This window comes from Hyperolius riggenbachi, chromosome 4 (assembly GCF_040937935.1).
Source record: "Hyperolius riggenbachi isolate aHypRig1 chromosome 4, aHypRig1.pri, whole genome shotgun sequence".
NCBI lineage: Eukaryota > Metazoa > Chordata > Amphibia > Anura > Hyperoliidae > Hyperolius > Hyperolius riggenbachi.
Genome location: NC_090649.1, coordinates 480,919,585 through 480,935,885, shown reverse-complemented (window position 1 = coordinate 480,935,885; position 16,301 = coordinate 480,919,585). Strand labels below are relative to the sequence as shown.

The 16,301-nt window shown below is 43.8% G+C and overlaps 1 protein-coding gene across 5 annotated transcripts in view; it reads left to right on the top strand.

Moving 5' to 3' along the window:
• Positions 1-16,301, top strand: part of TRERF1 (transcriptional regulating factor 1) — a 211,510-nt gene that overhangs the window by 145,903 nt on the left and 49,306 nt on the right. For 4 of the 5 annotated variants that reach the window (XM_068232983.1, XM_068232980.1, XM_068232981.1 and 1 more), the window contains exons 6-8: positions 2,632-2,856; positions 11,896-12,262; positions 15,845-15,911. In XM_068232983.1, coding sequence (XP_068089084.1) covers positions 2,632-2,856; positions 11,896-12,262; positions 15,845-15,911 — 659 coding nt within the window. The remainder of the gene's footprint in view (positions 1-2,631; positions 2,857-11,895; positions 12,263-15,844; positions 15,912-16,301) is intronic. The other variant, XM_068232984.1, reaches the window with a different exon arrangement.

The window sequence follows — 16,301 nt, the reverse complement described above, 5'->3', positions numbered from 1 at the left end:
GGGCATACATAGGCCCAGATGCAATAAACCTTTTATCCCGAGTTTTCTTCTAGGAGATAATTTTTAATCTTCTCTTATAAGTAACTTTTTAGCACTTTGCAATTTAAAAGGTATCAACAAGTTGGTGAAAAAGTGCTATCAAAATTATTTGGAGTATTTTCGTGTTTGCTGGTGGTTAAGAAGGTATTTTATTGACCAGGTGTAAAAATATCACCTAGGAGAAAACTTAGGAGAAAAAGTAATAAGGACCATAGTGTTTATGTTATGACACACTTTGATAAAAGAGGCCATATTCACAAATTATTCTATTGGTATATGACTTAGAGAATCGAGCTGAACAATGTTGGGCCTCCATGGTCTGAAACCAAAAATCGATTCTGTTTTGATCAAAATCATGTGAACAGTAGCCTATTCCTTTATGATCGACCAATATTTCCCTCCTGTCTGATCAAGTAAATTTGTCAATTTGAGTTAGCTGAATGGATCAGAGGTACTGCCTCTGCATCTGAAGCAAGAGGTTATCAGTTTGAGTCAGGAAAAAAAATTCAGTTTGACCAGATATCGGCCAATATTTATTGATCGAGCTAAATGGATTATGATCAATCCTTCTCCAATCCAATAAAATAGGAACATTGATTGGTTGATCGAACAGGAAAATTGAATAAATGTATGGGTATCTTTAAAGTCTCGGTGTGGAAATGAATGAAGGCTCTTCAGATATTCATACTTATCATGCCGGTATAAAATGCTGCTCAGGTGCAAACTGAGCAGACTGTTGTGCAGAGTCAATGACAGCCTCTGTCTTAATGAAGACTGATGGGTGCCGGTCGTGGGGTTAAATACTCACCTCTCCTGCCATCTTGAGGTCACAGGTGACATCCCCCCCTCCTCGGGAACATATTAGTAATCACGCTTCCGAAGTCTGCATTGCCACTGCCCGCCCCAGCAATAGCTGCCGAGCTCGAGGCAGACAGCAGCAATGCAGATGGGTGTGGCCAGAGCCTCGGCGGTGATTTTGAAAAAGAATCACTAAAGTCCATTTTCTGAAGGAGGCGGAGCAATCACCTACCTAGAGGAAGGAGGCCAGAACAGGTAGATATTTAGCCCCGCGGGCTCTGTCATTTTTAGATAGGTACTCTTTAATATTGATCTTCATTATAAATTGCATGTAACAGTGATCTGCAGTTCTGGAGATATAGGCTGTTAAAGTAACATTTCAAATTTCAACTGTTCCTGCAAAAGTTTAATTTTTGAGCTTAGCCCAGTTACCAGCTGACCTGCCTTTTCTTGTTTATTACTATGATGGGTGGTTTAAGTGTCTTATAAGGTCAAGAATCATGAGAACTCATCTTAGGATGTTTGCAGTCTCACTTGGACACCCTCTGAACCTGTGCATTATTTGTACTTTGAACACCTACATTTTAAACAGCCAATCACGTTCAGTAAAACTGTAAAGGAGAATTTTATGAATCTTAGCATGAAGCAAAATCAGAAAATCTGAAAAATTATCTCTAGCATTGTGCCCAATATTTCTAGATCTGCTGATCATTTTGACATTCAGTTTCTCTTAAAGTGTACCCGAGGTGATATTGACATGATGAGATAAACCGGTATATGTACAGTACAAAACATATTAATAACCAGACTGTTTTACTTGTTTGATTTTACTGCCTGATAGAGTTCATTTCTAGGCATGGAAGTGACAGCTTTCGTCTTGTCGGGAATATAGTAAACCTCACTGATAAGCTAATTACAGCCATACAACTACAGAATACAACTTCTGAGGGCAGGGGAGAGATAGAAAAAGGTCAACAGTGCATGTATTTAAATTTAGGGACACTTAAAGGGAAGGTTCAAGCAAAATAAAAAAATGAGTTTCACTTACCTGGGGCTTCTACCAGCCCCATGCAGCCATCCTGTGCCCTCGTAGTCTCTCACTGCTGCTCCAGTCCCCCGCTGGCAGCTTGCCGACCTCAGAGGTCGGCGGGACGCATTGCGTACATTTTTACGCATTCCCGCTAGTGCAGGAACATTAACACATACATTTTTACGCGTTACTGGTTCAATGCGTAAATTTGTACGCATTGAACCAGTAATGCGTAAAAATGTATGTGTTAATGTTCCTGCACTAGCGGGAATGCGTAAAAATGTACGCAATGCGTCCCGCCGACCTCCGCGGTCAGCAAGCTGCTAGCAGGGGACTGGAGCAGCAGTGAGTGACTACGAGGGCACAGGATGGCTGCATGGGACTGGTAGAAGCTCCAGGTAAGTGAAACTCATTTTTTTATTTTGCTTGAACCTTCCCTTTAATAGGCTGCCACTGAGCAGAGAGTACAAAACATTCAATCTACTTTGTAAATGTTTAAATATAAAATAAAACTATGGGATATCTAAAAAAGTCATTTTTAGGAGTAGGAGGATAAATACAATTGTTTATCTCATCCGTTTATTTTCACCTCGGGTTCACTTTAAAGTATTACGCCATTGTGTATTTTTTCATCACATGTTCAGTTTGTGCTGCCCAGGCTTGTGGTGATTTTGCTGTTGCATGAAGGTGTTAGTGTTGAGCATGCTGACTGTGGGGCGGGGCCGTAGGTGATGGCGGTTGAACGTCTGTCGTTATCTGTACAGGAGGAAGGCGAGAAGCCGCAGCCTAAGGAGGCGGAGATCCTCACCCCCATCGTCATGCCTGTCTCTGTGCCTGTAAAGCTTGCGCCTCCCGAGCCTTGCGCACAGCTCAGCAGTAAAGCAGAGCAGCTGGCGGGCTGTGTGTCCGATGACGACATGCCCATCTTAACGAGGATGACTTTCACCCCGCCGTGCTCGCCCAAGGCGGTCAGCTCATGCGCCTCTTCTGTGAGTGCTGCTCTCTGTCTGCTTCTATGTGTTGTCTGTTATTTCTGTTATTTATTAGTAGCTCTGTCGTACTGTAATATTGCCTTTATGAAACGGGAGGTATTATTATTATTCTTTATTTATAAAGTGCTAACATATTATGCAGCGCTAGACAATAGATAGGAGAGACATTACAACATTAAAGTAGGATAAACCTCTGACATAACATTCAATAAAACTGTGTTTTCCAATTTTTTTATTACCCACAGTTATCCTATTTGCTTTTGTGCACAAGTAATACTGTCTGTTTACAAATTACAAGTACAGTTTATCTGCTCTGAAAGCTGCCATTGCATTTTCTTGCATAGCTGCTGTATTTATATATTAAACTACCCACTGATCACTTCTCAGCACTTTTCTTTTACAGCGGAGAGAGCTCATTTTCAGCACAGCTAGGAATGTGGCAGACAAAGGAATGGAAACAAAAGTTAATGTTATCACGTCTTTGGATGCATCCAGAACCTGCCCTGTGTTTAACTGTTTGGATGCTGTTCTGCTACAATTTTTTTAGTGGTAGTAGATTTTATGCTGTAAATAATCTTTTAGAGCAAAGAGGAAATGCCGAGTTTCATACCCCCTTACTGAGTCCATATGGTGGCGGAGAAGAGCAAATGGGGGAGGGGGGCCCTACCAAATAGTCTTATAATCTAAAGGGTGGGGGAGAGGGGCACATAAGAGCGGTGGGTGGTGGGTGTAAGTCCAAGGGAGGGAATGGAGCTAGGAAGATGGGTGGGTAAGCAATGGGGAACAGATGGATCTTAAAGGCCTGCTTAAATGAGGTGTTTAAACCATTAGCAGCTTCAAGAGAGTTATCTTTGCTTTTGGCCTTTAGCCGGCAGCATCCAATGTGCTGAAAATTCTTGGAATGTTTTGATGTCTCCCTGCTAGCAGAAAATATAAAAACTGAAAGTAGAAGTCCTATGTTGTCTCACACTGCCCCCTAGTGACAAGTGGCTATAAATACACATTACAGCAGTACCAATTAGTAGCAAGGAAACATAAGAAATAAAAAATGGGTTAAAATAAATTGGCCTGTAGCTCTTGCAAGCCTCTAAATAAATTGGCTGCTAAAGGGTTGAAGTGTAACTGAGCCGACCCTCAATTCAAAATGGAAAGGCAGACGGAAGCTACTGGATTCTGTAGAGGCTTCCCGAGGCATGCGCAGGTCCTCCATTGCTGCTCACGGACCCCCCAAAGGGCTTGATTCAGAGGCTTGGCAAGTACTTCCTTTTTGACCCGTCGACTTGGGTTCTCTTTTATCTGTCGTCGCTATCAACACAGGACTAATGAAAAGATATTAATTAGAGATTGTCAGCGAGATGCAGGTCAGTCGGGCTTGCATGAAGAGGGCGTGCCTCTTGGAACTGGACCAATGAAAAGTTGACAGGAAGTGCATTTGATTGGCTCAGTTTCAAGCTGTATGCAATCTGCATTAAAGGATACCTGAGGTGACATGTGACATGATGAGACAGACATGGGTATGTACAGTGCGTAGCACACAAATAACCAGGCTGTGCTCCTTTTTTTCTTTCTCTGCCTGAAATAGTTAAATATCAGGTATGTAAGTGGCTGACTCAGTCCTGACTCAGACAGGAAGTGACTCTCACTGATAAGAAATTCCAACTATAAAACACTTTCCTAGCAGAAAATGGCTTCTGAGAGCAAGAAAGAGATAAAAAGGGGAATTTCTTATCAGGGAGGGTCACACTGGAGTCACTTCCTGTCTGAGTCAGGACTGAGTCAGCTACTTACATACTTGATATTTAACTCTTTCAGACAGAGAAAAAAAAAGGAACACAGCCTAGTTATTTGTGTGCTTGGCACTGCACATACCCATGTCCATCTCATCATGTCACATGTCACTTCGGGTATCCTTTAAGTTTGCGTGCTAGAATTGGCAGTTCCAAGACATAGCATATAAAATAATGGGCCTCCACTAAGGGAATAAACGACACCTGAAGTGAGAGAGATGTGGGGGCTGACATATGTATGTCCTTTTAAACAATACTAGTTACCTGGCTATCCTGCTGATCCTCTGCCTCTAATACTATCCATAGACCCTGAACAAGCATACAGCAGATCAGGTGCTCTAAGGCCTTGTTCACATCTATAAATCACAATTGCTGACGCCAGCGTTATGCGATTTTGTGAGTGATTTTTTTTTAACGCCTCCCGGTGCTTACCTGCGCTCTACGTTTTTTGTAAAGCGCTTTTCTAAGCACTTTTGCTGAGCGATTTGTTTTTTCATTACCTGACGCAAGTCAGGAAGTGAACTCTTTGACCTGGAAAATAATAAATACAATGTATTTATTCTTAAAAGCATTTGGGAAATCTTTATACAAAGCGCTTTCTCAAGCGCTTTGCAATTTCCCTCTACCCTCCATTATAGGCAAATCTCCCCAAAAATGGTCCAGGCAGCGCTTTAGTGAGCGGATCGGAATCAAACCGCTCAGATGTGAACACTCTCATAGGGAATCATTGTACAAACACTTTTAGGGCGATTTTGAAAATCGCTGGCGCTTAAAAAAAAGGCGAAAACGCCCTTAGTGTGAACAAGCCCGGACTGAATGAAGTCTGACTGGATTAGCTGCATGCTTGTTTCAGGTGTGTGTTTCAGACACTACTGATGCCAGAGAGATCAGCAGGACAGCCAGGTAACTGGTATTGTTTAAAAAAATTGGCAGCATCCATATCCCTCTCACTTCAGGTTGACCAACTGCAGCAAAGTCACCCCTCTCTGTCCATTGTCTACAGTACTCTACCGTTATAGCATATAGTGCATTTCACAACATCCCCCATGAATTTCACCTACAGCATAAACTGAGTGACATTCAGGTCTTTCCTTCCTCCACATTTTCATGAATAAGGCGGTAGGTTGATTGGCATCCGCCGCCCTGCAGCTGGGTCTGATGTCATAGTGCATAGCGTACGCCGTATACTGCTGAGCAGAGATGTCAGCAGAATGAAATGAGAAAAAGACAAATGTCTGGTTAACCACCGGATGTGGCAGTAGGGTTCAGGCAGTAAATAGGTCATCGTTTGACATTTGCTCTGTCTGTGAGCTCCTTCTCATATTCTAGTCGGGGGCAACTTGACACAATACAGTAACATTTGTAAAGTGCTTTTCTCCCATAGGACTCAAAGCGCATAGGTATGTCTGGGATCAATCAGTGCAGGCTGGACCGTCAGGTCTTCATAAATGCCAGACTAAACAGTTGGCTTTTCAGGTTGGACTTAAAGGGGCACTATCGCGAAAAATTGTAAAATTTAAAATATGTCTAAACGCATACAAATGAGACATACATTTCTTCCAGAGTAAAATGAGCCATATATTACTTTTCTCCTATGTTGCTGTCACTTACAGTAGGTAGTAGAAATCTGACAGATTTTGGGCTAGTCCATCTGCTCATGGGGATTTCTCTGGGTTTTCTTTATTTTCAAATGCATTTAGTGAATGGCAGTTGATCTGTCCAACTGCCAAAAAAATGTGTGCCGCGAGCAGGTAGGCTGGCCAGCATCTTTGTACCAATCCTTTTCAAGGGGTGTTTTTTTATAAATAATAAAGGCCATGCTGAGAGTCCCCCATGAAGAGATGGACTAGTCCAAAACCGGTCGGTTCTGTTAGATTGTTACTACCTACTGTAACTGCTCATTTTACTCTGGAAGAAACATAGTTCTTATACAATGGGCTTGATTCACTAACCGGCGCTAAATGGTAGCGCCGGTGTGAAAAGCCACTTTGTACCCCCTAAGTAGCTTTGCGCGCACTAACAGTCGCGCAAAGCTACTTCGCGCACAGTCCCGCTCAGTGTGCTCGCATCGCGGGTAATAGTGCGCGATGCGCCGTTTCGGGGGTACCCTATGTGCCGTTTTCGTCGTTTACAGGGCAGCGGGTGCGACGTTATCGTCGCACCGCGCACTATTATCCGCAATGCGCGCTGAGCATGCACTGAGCGGGACTTTCTTCAACCACCTAACGCCCAAGTTTGCGCCCATTAACTGTTAGGGCTCACAGCGCCGGTTAGTGAATCGAGCACAATATGTATGTGTTTATAGGTATTTTAAATTTTACAATTTTTCACGATAGTGGTCCTTTAAAGGACATCCGAAGTGAGAAGAATATGGAGGCTGCAAAATTCATTTCCTATTAAACAATACCAGTTACCTGGCAGACCTGCTGATCTATTTGGCTGCAGTAGTGTCTGAATAAAACCAGAAACAAGCATTCTGAATAAAACCAGGAACAAGCATGCAGGTAATCTTGTCAAAAATGTCAGAAACACCTGATCTGCTGCATGCTTGTTCAGGGGCTATGGCTGAAAGTATTAGTGGCAGAGGATCAGCAGAATAGCCAGGCAACTGGTATTGCTTAAAAGGAAATAAATATGGCAGCTTCCATAGCTCTCATACCTCAGGTTCCTTTTAAGTTATAGTTAAAGTGACACTCCACTTTTGCTGAGAGAAAGGCTGTTTCTTCAGTGCAGCTTTATAAATCATTATTATTATGTATTTATATAGCACTGACATCTTCTGCAGCACATTACAGAGTACATAGTCATGTCACTGACTGTCCTCAGAGGAGCTCACAATCTAATCCTACCATAGTCATAGTCTAATGTCCTACCATATTATTATTATGTATTTATATAGCACGGACATCTTCTGCAGCACATTACAGAGTACATAGTCATGTCACTGACTGTCCTCAGAGGAGCTCACACTCTAATCCTACCATAGTCATAGTCTAATGTCCTACCATATTATTATTATGTATTTATATAGCACTGACATCTTCTGCAGCACATTACAGAGTACATAGTCATGTCACTGACTGTCCTCAGAGGAGCTCACACTCTAATCCTACCATAGTCATAGTCTAACGTCCTACCATATTATTATTATGTATTTATATAGCACTGACATCTTCTGCAGCACTGTACAGAGTACATAGTCATGTCACTGCCTGTCCTCAGAGGAGCTCACACTCTAATCCTACCATAGTCATAGTCTAATGTCCTACCATATTATTATTATGTATTTATATAGCACTGACATCTTCTGCAGCACATTACAGAGTACATAGTCATGTCACTGACTGTCCTCAGAGGAGCTCACACTCTAATCCTACCATACTCATAGCCGGATGTCCCTATCATAGCCTAAAGTTGTCCATCAGTCATGCAGTGTTAAGTAGAACGGTAATCTGAGTGGATATACTTTGAACAGATGCTTTAGGTAGTCCCCCATATTACATCGATGGAAAAAAGCGGACCTGAACTCAGAATTTCCTCTCTGCTCTAAAAGATAAACAACAGCATAATGACCTTTACAGAAAAACATTTCTTTGTTACAGCTGATACAAATCCAGCAATAAATCTGCAGTGTATTCACTTCCTGCTTTCATGGAAGCCGACAAAGGGTTAACATCCTGCGTTTACAAATTAGCTGCTCTGCTGAGGCAGCCAGATGACATAGCTGAGAGATCAAATTACGCTTGTCATTAGCCACAGATGAGGGGAAATTAGGCTAAACTCTTTAGGTCCACATTAAGATTGTATAGTTAAGATTGTATCATTAATGAGTACCTTTATGCCGTGTACACACGATCGATAGATCATTTCCGACAGACCCGATCGGATTTCTGATCGTTTTTTTTCTGATCGATTTTCTGATCACTTCTATGCAAAATGGAATCAGAAAAACGATCGGAAATCAGATTGGATCTGTCGGAAATTATCTATTCTAACCCATCCATCTGAATGGAAATTGCATGGTGTGTACCAGGCTTTAGGTAGAGAATCTAACGTTAGGTATGGCAGCCCCAAAGTGTCTGCAAGAGATCTGCCTTGTGGGATCATCTTGCCCGAACACGGGCCGAGGCTTTTGTTCTTCTCCTGGTCCCCTCACTATAATCTGACATGACCCAGATAAGGATAGCCAACCCTAACCTGATACCAGGCAATTTTTATTGAACCCCGTCCATGTTTGTATACTCACTTATGACATCGCCACTGAGACATATCAGTAAATTGGGCCCAGTGAGTAGGTGGATGTAGGCGAATGATGAGTCATTTCTTAGCATAAACAATGAGTCAGATGCAATTCAGAGTTTTCTGTTATAAAATTGTTAAAATCGGTAAATGCAAACGTATTTCGTTATTACTCAGAAGTTCATTAACCTCCTGAGCGTTATGATGCTCCGGAGGTTTTGCATTGTCCGTGTCCCCCCCCCCCGCGCTTATTTATTAATTTAAATATGTAATTTTGATACTAGCTACCGCTAGGTTAGCTAGTATTGTGTGCCGGCACCTCCCAAAGCCCCCCGATCCTCCATGTGTGCTCCATGCTGCGTGTGCTCCCTATGGGGAGGATCGTACATGACCTCTTGATGTCACTGACATCATGCGCAGTCCCGATCCTACCCATAGTGAGGACCGGAGCTGAGCTGGAGGCTGCTTTATCGCTGGATCCCGGCGCGGCAAAGTATCCAGCGGGCGATCGGGGGTGGATTGCGGGGAATCGGGGGCTGCCGGCACACAATACTAGCTAGCCTAGTGCTAGCTAGCATCTAAATTACATATTTAAATAAATAAATTAGTTCTGGCGGGTCCCGATCGGCAGGAAAACCTCTGCAGCGGCATGCCCGGCACAGTGTCAGGCTTACCGCTAAGGAGGTTAAAGTGAGTCTGAAGCGAGTTAAAAAAAAAACCCAGATACTTACCTAAGGAGAGGGAAGGCTCTGGGTCCCGTTCCTGCTACGGTCCCTGCGTTCCAGCGCTGTGTCACCCATTAAGTGTCAATGACCGATACGTAGGGGACCGCTCTCTCTTCTGCTGCTCAAGGCTTCGCAGTCTTCTGGAGGCCGAGCGCTTCTGAAGACCGGCCGCTCAGCACTGCGCACGAGGTAGCGCGTGAGGTAGTGAGCACTTTGGGAGCACTGGGGCTCCAGAAGACTGCCAAAATCTTGGGCAGCGGAAGAGAGAGCAGTCCCCGACCCAACGGCCGATGACTGCTAGCGGGTGATACAGCGCTGGAATGCGGGGACCCTAGGAGGAATAGGAAGGCACTATAGGACCCAGAGCCTTACCTCTACTTAGGTGAGCATTTGTTTTTGTTTTTTTTCAACTTGTTTCAGAGTCTCTTAAAACATTTCCATACCAACAGTCTCTGCGGCCTTAAAGTGAACCAGAGACGAAGCACCCTCATGTATTTTACCATATATATCAGTGGAAACAGTAGAAAAAACATCTACCCTGCTCTCTGTTTCATTCTTCAATGTTAAGTCTGCTTCTAATCAGCTCTGATAAAATCCCCAACTGAGCATTCAGTCTTGCTTTGCTCAGGAATCATTATAGCTGAGTCTGTGTTCTCTGGTGTCTTTTCAAGCCCAAGCCTGCCCCCTTGTGGCTCTGCTATAATGACTCAGCTATAATGATTCCTGAGCAAAGCCAGACTGAATGCTAAGTTGGGGATTTTATCAGCGCTGATTGGAAGTAGCCTGAGCAGTGAAGAATGAAACAGAGAGCAGGGTAGTGTTTTCTCTAATGTTCCCACTGATATATATGGTAAAATACATGAAGGTACTTCATCTCTGGTTCACTTTAAAGACACTCTGAAGTCTCCTAAAAACGAGTTTTTTACTTTAAAAATCTCTTTATCCTAATTGCCCCTCCTAAAACGCTGCATCCCCGCAGCTGACAACGCCATAAATCACCCCTAATTACCCCCACAAAATCCACAACTTTCTTGATTGTGGATTTAGCTGCCCTAAGGAGGCAGAGCTTTCAGCTGTAGCTCTGCCTCCAAGTGCGTCAATCAGCGCTGATCGCCACCTTTTCCCCGCCCCTCTCAGTGAAGGAAGACTGAGAGGGGCGGGGAGAGGCAGCGATCCGCACTGCTAGATGCGTGTAGAGGCAGAGCTGCAGCTAAAAGCTCTGCCTCTATGCGGAAGTAACCCTGCGATGTCCCCCAGGTAATTTGGGGTGATTTATGGCTTTGTCAGCTGCGGGGATGCTGCGTTTTAATAGGGGCAATTAGGTTAAAGTGGTTTTTAAAGTAAAAATCTCGTTTTTAGGAGACTTCAGAGTCTCCTTTAAGGACCAGAGACTGCTGGTATGGTAAAACGCTGCCTCCCGACGAATCGCCGCAATAATCCGCCGCTCCTGCTAGTCACACCGATCTGTCCCTCTCTCTGCCATCCCTATGACGTGTAAGCAGGTCAGCAGCCACTTTCATTGGCTCCTGACGCTGTCAATCAATGTAAGCCAATGTGATTGGTGTACAGTGATGATAGGGTCTGGAGGCAATGAAATCGGCTCCTGTCCTGCTCACACAGCTCACACAAGTGATCTGCGGCAGGGAGACAGCAGCTGGAGCGGCAGAAACTGCGCAGCGACGATGTTTGAAATCTACATCCTGTCAGATCCACACAGCCACAAGCAGGATGTAGATTTCAACTGCGTCGGTCCGGATCCGGTTAAAGGAAAAAAATTAGAGGACACCTGAACTGAGAGGGATATGGACACTATCGTATTTTTTTCCTTTTAAGCAATTGCCTGGCAGCCCTGCTGATTTATTTGGCTGCAGTAGTGTCGGAATCACACCAGAAACAAGCATGCAGCTCATCTCGTCAGATCTGACAATAATGTCAGACACACCTGATCTGCTGCATGCTTGTTCAGGGGCTATGGCTAAAAGTTTAAGAAGCAGAGGATCAGCAAGACAGCCAGGCAATCTGCATCATTTAAAAGGAAATAAATATGGCAGCCTCCATTTGTCCCCTCACCTTGGGTTTCTTTTAACCTCCTTGACCATTTGTGTTCAACAGTAGGTATGGTGAACATGATGTTGCAAATTGTAAGCAGATGCAAATATACGCAGCTTGGATATTGACCGATCACAGCAGCATTGTCAGAAGAAACGCATTTCCCTAGCGACTGTATCATAGGAGGTGATGATAAAGTGACCGGCTTGTTATGAATACTGTAAACTTGCATTTAGGGCACAATCAGAATCCATCAGCAGTCTGGCGCGACGCTGGAGAAGCCGGACGACCACGTCAAACCGCAGCCGGAGAGGAGGAAGTACCGCCACCGGCCAGAACCACTCTTCATACCGCCTCCCTCCTTCGGTGTGAATACGTCTCACTCAGGGGCAACCCTGTACCAAAGCCAGCTCCGCTCCCCTCGCACCATCGGAGAGACACTGCTGGCGATCCAGGATCTGCCCACCTACACTCCGCCCCCCATGCTGAGTCCTGCACGGCAGGGCTCCGGACTTTTCAGCAGCGTCATCACAGCGGCCCACAACGCCCACCTCCCGCTGACGCCACTGACGCCTACACCCAGAGTCCTCCTATGCCGCTCCAGTAAGTATTCTGTTATCCACTGAATTCATATTAAAGGCATCTCCACATAAAGCTCCAGGGTAAGCACAATGTTGTATGTGCTTAATTCATTCCTGAAGTAAAAAAAACAAACATAATGAATAGTATGTGTAGTACGGATAAGGAATAGAACATTATTAGCAAAGAAAAGTCATATTTTTATTTTCAGTTATATAGCTTTTTTCATTGCATCATTCTTTCGGTTGCAGTTTACAAACCACAGTCAGGTTTTCTTAAAGGACAGCTGTAAGGAGAGGGATATGGAGGCTGCCCTGTTTATTTCCTTTTAAACAATACCAGTTGCCTGGTTATCCTACTGATCCTCTGCCTCTAATACTTTTAGCCATAGACCCTGAACAAGCATGCAGCATATCTGGTGTGTCTGACATTATTGTCAGATTCGACTAGATTAGCTGCATGTTTGTATCTAGTGTTATTCAGCCACTACTGCAGCCAAATATATCAGCAGGGCTGCCAGGCAACTGGTATTGTTTAAAATGAAATAAATATGACAGCCTCCAAAGTCTTCTCACTTCAGTTGTCCTTTAAGCTATAAAAAAAAACAGAAGTAATGAGCCTTTGAACTCTCCTGCAGTACAACCTTATCTCAAGCTGTCTCTCGCTGTTTCTGGCTGTTTTAAGTGCTTCAAGTACCCCTGAACTCCTTTTAAATTCACATACTTTTAATGTTTTTTTATTTGTTGTGCTGTGACATAAGTCACAGCACCGTCCTCCCATCCAGTGACCTCTCTGTCACCCGTTATACTCAGCCGAAAGATTTGACTTGAGCAGAACGTCAAGGATGGGTGGGGAGGAAGTGTCAGTACTTCCCTCCCCTCTGTCCATCATCAGAAACGCCTCCTCCACTCGCTGTTAATAGTTCCTATCTGCACAGCGCATTAGCTGTATTAGTACACTATCATTCTGAGCTAAATTACCTCAGGACCGCACACAGTGCAGCTCCCCAGCGCACTGTGCAGATAGGAACTATTAGCGGCGAGTGGAGGGGGCGTTCCTGAGGACAGGCAGAGAGTAGGAAGTACTGTCACTTCCTCCCCGCCCATCATCGAGCTCTGCATTATGGATAAGCAGGGAATGGGGGGGGGGGGGAGGCTAAAGTGGGAGGATGGTGCTTTGACTCCTATGTCACAACACCACAAAAAAAATGCATGTCATTTGAAAACGAGGTAAGGGATACTTTCAGAAAACAGGATTGTATTCGACCCAAAGGTGGAATAGCTCAGAGAAGCTCTTTTGCATAGATAACAACTGGAAGGTTTTTTTTTAACTCTTACTGTACTGGAAACAATATGAGACTCCTATCTGTGCTGCTAATGTTCTATTTCTAAGCTGTACTACACATACAATTCATTATTTCATAAGTTTATTTTTGATTCAGGTTTGATTTACTTTTATTTTTTTTATTTTTATTTTTTTTAGTTTCAAAAGTATTTATTCAATAAAAAAGGCATGGAAACGGATAAGCCATTAGTGTAACGTTATTTTCCGTTATTTGTTCAGATATGATATCACATGTCCATCAATAAGATTAAATGAAGCATTATAAAACTACGTTGTCCAACACAAGTTTTTTTTTCCCATAAAAGGGGATGAAGGGGAGGGGAAAAGGGTTGGGGGCGGCTCAAGGGTGAGACAGACTTCTGCAAGTTGAGCCGAGGGGGTGGGATAGGGAGAGGGAACAGGAAACAGTATATAACATGAGCAGAATAACCAAACTATTCCCCTGCCGGCACAAAGGAAGAAGTCACAATAGTGTTAAAGGACATCTGAGGTGACATGTGACATGGTGAGAGACATATGCATGTACAGTGCCCAGCACACAATAACTGTGCTGTGTTCCTTTTTTTCTTTCTTTGTGTGAAAAAAGTTAAAAATCAGGTATGCAAGTGGCAGTTTATGCCGGGGTCGGGACCTGGTCAGACTATAAATTAACCCTTATTGATAAGGAATTTCAGCCATAAAACACTTTCAGTGCAGTAAATACCCCATGAGAGCAGGAAAGAGATAAAAGGGATCAATAGATCAGTGTTTTGCTCTGGCATACTTTAATGAATGCGTCATTGAGCAGAGGCAATGGAGCAGTAACAACTTAAAAAGTAGATTTAGATAGAAGATAAAACTGTGGGATAGCTAAGAAAAGGTATTTTTTTAGAAGCAGAAGGACAGATACAATTGTTTATTTCATTAGTTTATTTTCACCTCGGATGTCCTTCCAGAACGTGTACAAAATTCTACAGTAGTAAATTAGTGTGGATGTAGGGGGCTAACGTTTAAAAGGTACGGAGAACATAAGGGTGTCCCTGGTTATCTTGTCAAGCTATCCACATTCCCCAAGTTGGGGAGTGTTTTTTTAATCTTAGCCAAAATATGATTGTTTAGCATGACAGTATTCAGGTTTGTAAAGACAAATAAGAAGTCTTCCAGTTAGCCGATAAGTGCTTTTTATCCAGAGAGACCACATGCTGGGTAAATCTGTTTAAAGAGAGTCTGAAGCCAATTAAATTACCACTTTTTCTTGTACAGTTAACTTTACAAGATCGAGATCGAGTTATTTATCCCCCCAAAATCCCAGGGCAAAATTCCAGGACTTTTCAGGTCGTAGACTTTGCTGCCCTGGGGAGGCAGAGCTTTGCGCAGTAGCTCTGCCTTCAGTCCAGTCAATCTACGCCTCTCCCCGCCCCTCTCAGTGAAAGAAGACTGAGAGGGGTGGGGAGAGGCGGAGATTGATTGGAGCAGAGGCAGAGCTACTGCACAAAGCTCTGCCTCTTCCGCGGTAGCAGAATGTTGCCCTGGGGATTTCGGGGGGACAAATAACTTGTTCTGCCGTGGGAATACAGCGAATCTGCTTTGATCTTAATGCTTAAGTTAACTGTACAAGAAAAAAGAGGTAATTTAATTTGCTTCAAACTCCCTTTAAGGTAAGTTATTTCAAGTGGCTTATTACCCAGAAGGACAACTGAGGGGTCCATTGGAGAAGAAAGTGAAGCTATTTGGGAAATTTGGTTTCATATTTCATATTTGCTTTAAGCAGAATCGCTCTAACAGATGGTGTATGCAGGACCATTTCATTTTTCTAAAAATCAAAGCGCTGCTGTGTGAACACTCGCTTAGGGGGACACTGCACTAGCACATTGCTGATCGCCAGTGATCAGCAAGCACAGCGCCATCAACCCCAGTGTGAACCAGGCCTTATTTAAGGCTATACTGCGGTGTATCCACTTCATCCCTCCCCTCTGACACCATACAGTAGCCATTATTTACTGACTAGCTAGTGGCACATACCACTAGTGCAGGAGTGTGCATGCCATCTCTCTGGACGTTGCGGGTGCCATACTTCTGCACGTGCCAGTCAATCAGTGCTGTGGCCAATCACAGCGTGGTAGGGTGGGGGCAGGTCCAGGGCGGATGGACAAACATACATACAGCGGATGACTTGGAAGTCATTATTATAGATTCACCCAGATGTAACATTTTGTTACCAGTAATGTTAGTAATGTCCCCAGATAGCTCATTGATCGAACTATGTACATGTTTGTTCATCAGATAGCATTGATGGAATTGGATCTACAGTGACGCCTGGACCCAGAGAACATACCGTCGATGTGGAACCGTAAGAAATGCTCTGTATTTACATATGTGTGTAAAAAAATAGTGTACATTCTGTATTAAAAGTTCACCAACCATACATTGAGTGACGGAGGAAGGGGGGAAAATCTCACCCACGTTGTACTGGGCTTCTCTTGGTAAACTTATCATCTAACCAAGGAAAGGTTAACATTGCTGCTGGATCAGAGGGTGGGCAATGAGAGACATTGCTGCTGAATCAGAGGGTGGGCAATGAGAGACATTGCTGCTGGATCAGAGGGTGGGCAATGAGAGACATTGCTGCTGGATCAGAGGGTGGGCAATGAGAGACATTGCTGCTGGATCAGAGGGTGGGCAATGAGAGACATTGCTGCTGGATCAGAGGGCGGGCAATGAAAGACATTGCTGCTGGATC